The sequence below is a fragment of the Chelonia mydas genome, chromosome 27 (assembly GCF_015237465.2).
Source record: "Chelonia mydas isolate rCheMyd1 chromosome 27, rCheMyd1.pri.v2, whole genome shotgun sequence".
NCBI classification, from domain to species: domain Eukaryota; kingdom Metazoa; phylum Chordata; order Testudines; family Cheloniidae; genus Chelonia; species Chelonia mydas.
In genome coordinates, this window is record NC_057860.1 from 14992746 (window position 1) to 15002698 (window position 9953).

The 9953-nt window shown below is 62.4% G+C and overlaps 1 protein-coding gene across 1 annotated transcript; it reads left to right on the forward strand.

Moving 5' to 3' along the window:
- The first annotated feature begins 73 nt into the window (after positions 1 to 73).
- TUBG1 (tubulin gamma 1) lies at positions 74 to 9953 on the forward strand. The gene is made up of 11 exons (XM_037887231.2): positions 74 to 228; positions 574 to 686; positions 1525 to 1692; positions 1975 to 2043; positions 3434 to 3513; positions 4106 to 4232; positions 5203 to 5289; positions 5530 to 5679; positions 7529 to 7681; positions 8178 to 8339; positions 9176 to 9953. The coding sequence occupies exons 1-11, from the start codon at positions 180 to 182 to the stop codon at positions 9371 to 9373; spliced, it is 1356 nt and encodes a 451-aa protein (XP_037743159.1). The 5' UTR covers positions 74 to 179; the 3' UTR covers positions 9374 to 9953.

Below are 9953 nucleotides of genomic sequence, written 5' to 3' on the forward strand. Positions count from 1 at the left end.
GCGCGCGCGCGTCCTCTTTTGTCTCTCGCGTGCGCGTTGCCAGGACGAAGCTCGGGGGCGGGGGCCGCGGCGGTTCCCCGGAAGTGCACCCCGCGCATGCTCAGTGCCGCTGGACGCGGGCGGGAGGGCGCGCGGGCGGCGGGCGCGGCGAGGAGCCGGGCCGGGGCGCAGCGGCCGCGATGCCGCGAGAGATCATCACCCTGCAGCTGGGCCAGTGCGGCAACCAGAGTGAGGCCGGGGGCGGGGCTTCTAGTGGGGGCGGGGCTTCTAGTGGGGAAACTGAGGCACAGGGCGGGGCCGGCTCCTCCCTCCCCTTCCCCTGTCACGCAGCCTGGCCGCGGAACCCAGGCGTCCTGGCCCGGCTGGGGCGGGGCGGGGCGGGGCGGGGCGTGGGAGGGGAGGGGCTTCTAGTGGGGGGAGGGGCTTCTCGTGGGGAAACTGAGGCACAGGGCGGGGCCAGCTCCTCCCTGTCACGCAGCCTGGCCGCGGAACCCAGGCGTCCTGGCCCAGCTGGGGCGGGGGGCGGGTCTCTCCTCTCCAGTGTGGCTGAGCCCCGGCTGGTCTCCCTTGCAGTCGGGTTCGAGTTCTGGAAGCAGCTGTGTGCGGAGCACGGCATCAGCCCCGAGGGCATCGTCGAGGAGTTCGCCACCGAGGGCACCGACCGCAAAGACGTCTTCTTCTACCAGGTACGGCGGGCGACCACTCCGCGCCGTCCCGCAGCCAGAGCCCATCGCTCAGCTCCTTTCCCTAGGGCTGCCCCTGAACAAACCGAAGGCATCCCTCCTCCACGGGGATGAAGCCCAGGAGGCCTGGCACTGCCAGCCTCGCCGCTGGCATCGCCAAAAGCCTCCCAGAGCCAAAGTGGGACCTGAGTCGAGAGTTTCTGGTTCGCATTGCCTCTCTGTTCTCTGTCGCTGGAGCCCAGGCTGGCTTGTGGGGTCAGCCGTTGTTATTTCAATTCACAAAGTCCATCCCTAAGTCTGGACCCTTCCGTGTTGCTGGATCCTATCTTCTCTGTTGAGAACAAACCCCCCTCTCTAGCGACTCCTCTTGCTGAGGCCACACGGGGGAGTTTCTGGCCACCCCCTCTCTCCGTCTAGCCAGCAACCCAAATTCAGATTGTGAAAGGGGCTGGCAAGCTCAATCCAGCCCCTAGCTCGTCTCCTTCAATGGCATCTCTGCCAAGATCTACTCTTAACAGCGTGTTGTCATGGCCTGGAGCCTGATGTGCCATGGTGGGTGCAGAATGCTGGGGACTCAAGAAGCAGTTCATATTTGTTACATAATTACTCCGATTGGGAGCTGTTTGGGTCAGGGCCCATCTCTTTGCTCTGTGAGGTGTGACGCCCAGCGTGCTCCCACAATACAGGCAATAGGTAATAATTTCTTTATCTCGTCCATTGCGGCAGGATCCAATAGCGGTGTGTTGTACCTCTCTCCGACCAGTGGGTGGCACCCTCTGTCACGCAGTCTGGCATTGTGCCCCGGCATGTTCCTAGGCCCTCTTGTCCTTCCCTGTTACAGGCAGATGATGAACATTACATCCCCCGAGCTGTGCTGCTGGACCTCGAGCCTCGAGTGATCCATTCCATTCTGAACTCCCCCTACGCCAACCTGTACAACCCGGAAAACATCTACCTGTCCGAGCATGGCGGCGGGGCTGGGAACAACTGGGCCAGCGGCTTCTCCCAGGTAACAGGGCAGGAGCTGGCCCGTGTAACCGTAGTTCCGATCCCTGGGCTTGAGATCTGGTCAGGGACGCCTTGCCTCCCAGCGGGCACTGGTGTGTGATTGCTGGAGTAAACGTCGTCCCTTTCGGCAGGGACTCACGGGTGACAGCTCACCACCCGCAGGATCGGCTGGTATGGCTGCAAGCCTGGTCTCCCCGCTGACGTGGCTTTGCATTCTGCGTGGGAAGCGGCTCCCTCTGTGGAAAGTAAATGGACCGAAGCTTGCTGTGGTTTTATCTTGCAGGGTGAAAAAATCCACGAAGATATTTTTGACATCATAGACAGAGAGGCTGATGGGAGCGACAGCTTAGAGGTAAAGAAATGAAGAGGCCTCAGATTGGCTTCCCTTGCCCATTGTTTTCTACTCTAAGGTCTCTGTTGTGTTTGCATGGAGTTGAAGTCTCGAGGGAAGCCTGGCAGGTGTGACGGTCTCTGGGGGTGAGGTTGCTAGGCAACAGGCACGTGGAAAGGGTTAATCCTAGACAGGAGGCCTTTCCCAGCTCACGTCCTCTCGACCTTCCCCTCGACCCCAGACCCTCCTGAGGCAAGCAGGAGTCGCCCCTTCTGTGTGCCCCACTGAGCGTTTTCCAGATCCAGTTAAAAAGAACTCCAGCGCTGGACTCTTCCCAGGGGAGATGGTCGGCACTTACCGGAGCTCACTACTAGGAAGGGTTTGTGATATTTGGCCTCCATTTACCTTCTTGTCATTTCATCCCAGTCCCGCTGCTTGTCTCCCCTAGTATCAGCCTGAACAATTCCTCTCTCTGCTTCCGAAAGGAGAACATGCTAGCCCCGTCCCTGTGCTGTCTGCACCTCTTGGCAACCGTCTTTCCTGGTTGGCTTCCAATGACTCTCCTGCTCCAGTTAGGAGAAGCTCTGCTGAATTGGCATCTGCCTGCTCTGTCTGGGCCTTGCAGTCTGCAGGGTATTCAGTGTGGTGCCACGGGGGGGCAGCATGCAGATGTTTTCGAGGGGGCTTGGGCCAGTTGCGTTTGTGGAAGCCCAAGGCAGCTGGTTTCAAAGGGATTCAGCAAGTCAGACACGAGGTGCAGGCCTGACTCTTTGAAACTTCTGTTGCTCCCAGTGACACTTGAGATTCCTGGGGAAGGAGGGAATCTCGGTCTTGGAGCCGTTTACTCGGGCGTCAGATCTCACCTGGGCTGCCGTCAGCTTCACCTTTGCCCCTGAACAGACAGAGCCCCCCGCTGTTTACATCTGGTGGTTGCATGGCAACAGGGGACGGAAAAGGGGTTGGGAAATAACAGTTGGCAAGAGGACTCGGGGGCAGGAGAGGGAGGGGCTTGGGTGCAGGGGCAAGTGGGGACACCGCTGAGCTCGTTTTGTTTAACTGAATAGTCCCGGGAGGGCGGTAGCCCCTTCCAGCCTCTGCCTGTCTCCTGGGAAGCTGTGAACTCTGGCTCCGGGGGGCTGGGCAAGGCTCCTGGGCAGCAAGCGCTGTTCTCGGTGGGCACAGAGACGTGAGCTCCTGCAGTTCCGACGGAAGCGCAGCTCTCTGTGCCTCATGGGGCGACGCCCGGGGTGTTCGGTGGCTGCCTGATCGCACCAGCGGTTCTTGGCACAGATCCAGAGAGAGGCAGCCACCATCTGCCCTGGCCTAGGCTCTGGCATTAGCCAGTGGCGTGGCTAGCCCCGTTCTGCCTGGGAGGGTAAGCCCCCCTAAGCTGCCTTCCCTTTGGTTCCAGGGCTTTGTGCTGTGCCACTCCATTGCTGGTGGAACAGGCTCGGGGCTGGGCTCCTATCTGCTGGAGCGACTGAATGACAGGTGAGTCCCCGGCTGGGGGAGGCTGGCCCTGCCTGGGCGTCCTGCCAAAGCATGAAGCAGGAGAGTGCTGATTCAGAGCCGGGGTCCCCGCCCCCACCCAAACACTGTCTTGTGCAATCCCTGGCAGGGTGCCCAGGGGAAGGGCCGGCTCCTGCTGTGTCCAGGGGAGGCTCTGGAATTGGACCCTGCTCTGCAGCCTCCCTGTCTCCTCTCAAGCTGCTCTGATCAGATGGCTGCCTTCTGAAGCTCTGCCCATGCTGGGAAAGGCAGGAGGCTGCAGCCAAGGTCCCTGCGCAGCCGCCCCTGCCTGTCCCAGCATGCAGCCTCGAGCCTTGTGAGCAGCTGTTTAATCAGCCGGTGGATGGCTCAGCCTCGCCCGTGGCTTTGTCTGGCAGCTTCCTCCTGTGCTGTAAGATGCAGCGTTGCTGGGACAAATTCCTCTCCTCCCTGGGAGCAGACTTTGGCATGCCGCGCGGTGACTCACTGCCGCCCTGCATGCTGGAGACTGCCGGGGAGCTCGTGGGAGGGGAGCACTTAGGCGGTGGCTCTGGGACGTTAACCAGTTAGGTGTCCGGGCGCTCTCCTCACTCAGGTATCCCAAGAAGCTGGTGCAGACCTACTCGGTCTTCCCCAACCAGGATGAGATGAGCGATGTCGTGGTCCAGCCATACAACTCCCTGCTGACACTCAAGAGGCTGACTCAGAATGCTGACTGTGTGGTAAGAGTCCTGCTGCAAGCCGGAGCAGGGCCCGTGGAGCCAGCCCCAACTCCCCATCACTCAGCACGGGGGCCCTGGAAGCCGTAACCTGCACAGACCAACGTAAGGCAGTAGGTCACCCTCCGCATTTCCATGACACGGCAGCCCTGAAATGCAGCCACCTCTGAGGCGAGAGCCAGCAGCCCACGGAGCACTGAAGGGCCTGTGCGCTCTAGCAGAGCAGAGGGTCCTGGTGAGCCCCAGCAGACTGCCCAGAGCTCCACTTCTCGCCCTGGAAAGGCTGTGGCTGAGCCAGGCCTGCAGGGCCTGAAGGGCTACACTCCTTGTGACAGCGAGGGGGAACGTTGGCTGGGGAGGTGGGGGGTCAGCTTCCCCCCTCAACAGCACAGCTGCCTCTCTGCTCTGGTGTACACACATGGGTGAGGATGGGGCTCCCGCAGCATCATTTGTAACCTGCCCCAGGGTTTGAACCCAAGGATCCAGTAGCAGGCCCCACCTTAGGCCTTTGGGCACCTACTAACCAGGACGCCAGCTCTCGGGTTCCTAGTCTCTGGCACTGGGAGGAACAGGCACAGCTGCGCTGGCAGGGCAGCCCCTGTTGGATGGCACCTTCTCTCCCTCCCCTCCTTTTTTTAAACGGCTTTAAGCTTGCTTGGGCCTAGAGGATGGATGCGCTGGGCCTGGGGGCCAGCGTGTGGCGCCAGTGCTGTTTTGGGAGGGCTGCGGGAGGAGGAGAGCTTTCTGTTGACAGTGTCAGTTACACCCCGGGCTAGCTGGCCCCAGGAATGAGTCAGCTCATGCTTTCGTGTGTCTGCTGGCCCAGCTGTGCTGTGGCATCCAGGCTCACTGAGCCGATGGATCTCAGTGCTCTTGCCCGGGGGGAGCTGGCCTCAGTTAGTCACTTGGCCTGCTCTGGGCCCTGTCCGCGGCCTCCGAGAGCTGCTCTGATGGGGCTGGCTTTCTTTTTTAGGTGGTTCTGGACAACACAGCCCTGAATCGGATCGCCACAGACCGGCTGCACATCCAGAACCCGTCCTTCTCCCAGATCAACCAGCTGGTGAGGACCCCCACTGGGGAGCGCTCGCTCTGGCGACTTAAACACGTGTCTAGGCCAGGGCTCCTCTCAGTGCTTGCTGATGAGTAGCTCCGTTGGGGGGCTCAGGGTGAGGAGCTGGGACGTTTCCCTTGCTGCACTTGTGCTTTTACTCCCTAGAGAAGGGGAGTCACAGCTGAGCTCTGGCTCCAGGGAATCCATCCAGAGCCTGCACCCTGACTGTCTCTCCCCTCTCCGCACCAGGTCTCCACCATCATGTCTGCCAGCACCACCACACTCAGGTATCCCGGCTACATGAACAATGACCTGATTGGGCTGATCGCCTCGCTCATCCCCACCCCCCGACTCCACTTCCTGATGACGGGGTACACGCCGCTCACCACAGACCAGTCGGTATGTGCTGCAGTTCCCCAGGCACATGGGCAGCCCTGTGGCCTCCCTACACCGGCTCCTGGCCACCTCCCGCACCCCAGCCAAGCTCCTCTGTTGTGGCCCTGAGGCTCCCTGCAGCTTAGCTGCTCTCTGCCTCTCAGCTCGCATGCACTACCATGCACCCCCACCCTCCTCGCTTAGCCCAGGCATGGCAGGACCCCTGCCCCCGCCCTGCCTGGCACCACCCCGAGCTGCTGTGAATGCCTTGGGGAGGGGATGTCCCTCTCCCAGGCATGGTAAGGCTGGGGGCTCTGAGTTGTCCTCATGCTCTGCCAGCAGCCCCATCCGTCCCAGGGAGTGCAGTGGGGCTATTCCCAGGCTACAGGTGCTCAGATCCAGCCTGCTGGGGCGGGACGCCATGGTGGGAGTACTGGATACCAGCCCCTCTGCAGGGGCTCATGGTCTTTACATTGGGGCTAGGTGAGCAGCACGCTTGTGCTGTCCCTGGTCGCAGTTCCCAGCCAGAGCCAGGACTCGACTGGGCCGAAGCGAAGGGAGGCTGGGCCAGTGTTCTGGGTCTGCAGGAGACGCTGCTGGGCTCTGCGTCACCGTTCTGCTGCGCTAACCCTGCCCTTTCTCCTCCTGTCGACCTGCATTCCCCAGGACGTTGCTCAGAGACGTAAATCTGAAAGGCTGCTGGCTCTGAAACGGGTACCCAGTGTGCTCTGTCCTCTCCTGTGCAGGGGGGGACTCTGCGGTAGTTAATAGGTGTCTGACTTAACCTCCCCACTTCCAGCCTGGGGCCACCTCTCTGCAAGTCCCTGGAAGCCTGGCCAGTGGAGCATGACGTGCCCAGCCTGGGGCGGAGGGGATGGGCCTGGGATGAGAAGGGGGGTTTACTTTTCCAGAATGCTGCAGCACCTGTGGGGCTGACTCTTCTCCCCCTGCCTGCCACCACGGGCGCCAGCCTTTCCTCATGCCCAAGTGCTGTGGCATTTAACAACAGCCCAGCCAGCACTCCCCACAGTCACCCATAGCAGCCACACTGCGGCTCTGCCCCAGACTCAGGCCAGCCAGTGGGCCCTGGCTCAGGGCTCTTGAGCCTAGGGCCTGGCTTGCAGCTTCCCTTCACACACCGTGCAGCAGACGATTAACCCTTCAGTCGCTGCCTCGTGGGGCATGTTCCCAGCTGCAGAGAGCTGCAACCAGGCTAGGTCCTTATGGGAATTTAGGGAGTGCTACGGCCAAGCCTGCTGTGCGCAGGGGTTAATTGGGCACCCTCTGGAGAAGGGTGGGAGTGGGGGAGGGTTGGCTGGCAGTGTTCCCAGCACGCGAGCCCCCCACCCTGCTCCGTCCCTCTGTGCTCGAGGGGGACAGCACAGGCCCGAGTGACGCGCCCTGGGGGCCGGCTGAGCAGGGCCTTGGCTCCACGGGGGAGCCTGACTGCTCTGCTCCCCCATGAAGCCCTGCCAATGCTATCTGGGACACAGCTGAGCCGCCCTGCTTCCCAGGTCTTTGCTGGCTCTCTGAGCTCAAATTAACTCAACTCCTCCAGTGCCGGGGCAGGGGCAGGGGAGACGGGGCTGGCTCCCTCGCGCCCCCTGGGAAGGGCATCGCTACAAGCCCCCAGGCTTGGCCTCCGCTGTCCTGTGACCTCCTGCATGCAGCTCTGTGCCCGTGCATGTGACTGGCCCTTCCCACAGGGCGTGTGTCTCTCTTCGCTGGCTGGCCGGGGTTGGCCTCTGCTCGCTGACTTCGCCGAGGGCAGCAGAGGTCCGACTCCACGCGCGTGCAGTGTGTGTGGCTCCGCCCCCCGGGGACAGGGCGCAGGGGCGGTCTCCCCCTGAGTGCCCCGTGCTGGCGTTTGCAGGTGGCCAGCGTGCGGAAAACCACGGTCCTGGACGTGATGAGAAGGTTGTTGCAGCCGAAGAACGTCATGGTCTCCACTGGGCGGGACAGACAGACCAACCACTGCTACATCGCCATCCTGAACATCATCCAGGGCGAGGTGGACCCGACGCAGGTGAGCAAGCTGCAACCTGGCCCCAAGCCGGGGCTGGCTGAGTCGTGCGTCCCTGGGCATCGTGCAGGCAGATGCCGCTAGGGCTGGGCGTGGGAGCAGGCCAGGCGTTGCAGTGGGGAGTAGGCTCGGACACCCACCCACCTCAGCCAGGCTTGCAGGGTCCATGCAGGAAACAGCTGCTGGCAGAGCCAGCCAAAGGGCTAATGTTGCAGGTCTGGCGGGGGCCTCGCTGCCAGGCGGCAGCCCTGGGAAAGGCCACCCATCGTCATTTGCCAGTCATAGGAGGCACTTGCTGAGACCCTGCCCACGAGCAGCACTGGGACTGTGCCCCTTGGCGCGCTGGGTCCTGCCCGTTGGTCTGCACAGAGCGCCTGGCTGAGCAGCTAGACAGCGCTGGGGAGTTCAGCCCCCTGGCCCCTCTGCTGCTGTGAATCTCGCCAGGGCAGGCACCTGGGGAGAGCCCTCGCTGTGCCAGCTCTTGCTCGTATCTCCCTAGGTTCACAAGAGCCTGCAGAGGATCCGGGAGAGGAAACTGGCCAACTTCATCCCCTGGGGCCCTGCCAGCATCCAGGTGGCACTGTCCAGGAAGTCCCCGTACCTGCCATCTGCACACCGTGTCAGCGGCCTGATGATGGCAAACCACACCAACATCTCCTCGGTGAGTACGGGCAAGGCCGCTGGGCTCGGCCCCTCGCTCTCCCACCCGCCTGCCCTGCACTCTCTGCTGCCGAGTGCCCTTCGCCGGGAGGCTGCTCGGGCAGGGGCTGTCACCTTTGGTTGCTCTCATGTACCCTTTGACTTGGCTGCTGCCGCATCTGCCGGGGATCTGCAGGAGAGCGGAAGGCAGTGGGCTGCCTCCCGCTCCAGCCAGGCCAGAGAAGGCAGTGACTGGAAGTGGGGGATGGAGCCGGTTGATTGCCCTGCAGCATTTCCTTCAGTAGAAAATCATTCCGGGCGCAGCTCCCAGCCCCTCCCCCAGCCTCCGACCCCTGAAACTTGGCCTGCTGAGTCCGCTGGCAGGAACAGACGCTGTCCGCTGGGCTTGTCCATTAACCCAGTAGTGGATTCCCCTTGTCCTGCCCTGTGGGGCCATGCTGCCATTCGAGGGACAGCCTCCTTGTGTGAGTAAAGCCGGGTTCTAGTTCCCGCCTCTGCCACTGCCTCCAGGATCTTGGCAGAGTCACCTAGCCCATTGGAAAGCCCTCTGCTGAAAGCAGCTCGGGGAGCGCAGGGTGTTCCCCAGATCACAGCCTGGCTGCGAAGGAGCCCCAAAAGCAGAGGTTTTCTGAGAGCCCTTTGCATGGGCTTGCTCTGCATCACCCGCAGGTGGTGAGCCAGGGTGGCCACAGGGACGCCCCCTCACGCCCTCTTCCCGGGGTAGCCATGGCCAGGGGGACGCCCTAGCCCCCAGGGACCATCCAGCACTTTCCCCTGGTGTGTGGGGTGAGGGATGGGACGGGCCCCCATATTGACGGTGACTTGGGGCCGTCACAGCTGTTTGAGCGGACGTGCCGGCAGTACGACAAGCTGCGTAAGAGGGAGGCCTTCCTGGAGCAGTTCCGCAAGGAGGATATCTTCAAGGACAACTTCGACGAGCTGGACAACTCCCGGGAGATCGTGCAGCAGCTGATTGACGAGTACCACGCGGCCACGCGCCCCGACTACATCTCCTGGGGCACGCAGGAGCAGTGAGCCCCCGCAGGCTCTGCTGGGGAGCGTGCAGGGGGTACGGCCCCTTCCCATGTAACTTCAGGGGCCACGAGCCACCCGTGTACATGTCCTCATGGCTTCTGCTCACCCCCTGGGCCGGGACGGAGTGGGGTGCACTGGCCCAGCAGCACTGTACCCTTGGGAGTCACCCCATTGTGAGGCAGAGCCCGTAGGCCCCCCCTCCCGGCAGGGCCCCACCACTGGTGGCTTCCATAGTACAGAGGCCTTTCCCCTGCCAGGGTTTGCGGGCAGCGGCTCGCCGCAAGCGGGGGTGTTGTGTGGGAGCAGGAATCCTTGCCCTAAGTGCTCTCCTTCGCGGGGAGGGCAAAAGCCAGTGCACCAGCCTGGAACGGTCCGGGGCTAAGACCTCATTCAAGGGGGGGAGGGTGTAGGACCTGGCTGAGCTAAGCTGGGCCCTCAGCTACCCTCAGTCCTGGGCCTGGTTCTTTCTGTGCCTGGGCAGCGGGTGCAGAGAGCAGCAGGCACCGCCGGGGGCTGGGGCCGGAGGCTGTATCTATTTTTGTAGCTTATTTTGCTTGAATAAAGGCTGTTGCTGCACTGA

What these genes read in the sequence shown, in the direction of transcription:
- TUBG1 (XM_037887231.2), top strand. Translation starts at nt 180, where the DNA reads ATGCCGCGAGAGATCATCACCCTGCAGCTGGGCCAGTGCGGCAACCAG. An exon ending in GGGCCAGTGCGGCAACCAGA is followed by an intron (nt 229 to 573) that starts GTGAGGCCGGGG and finishes TCTCCCTTGCAG; the next exon opens with TCGGGTTCGAGTTCTGGAAG. An exon ending in ACCACACCAACATCTCCTCG is followed by an intron (nt 8,340 to 9,175) that starts GTGAGTACGGGC and finishes GGGCCGTCACAG; the next exon opens with CTGTTTGAGCGGACGTGCCG.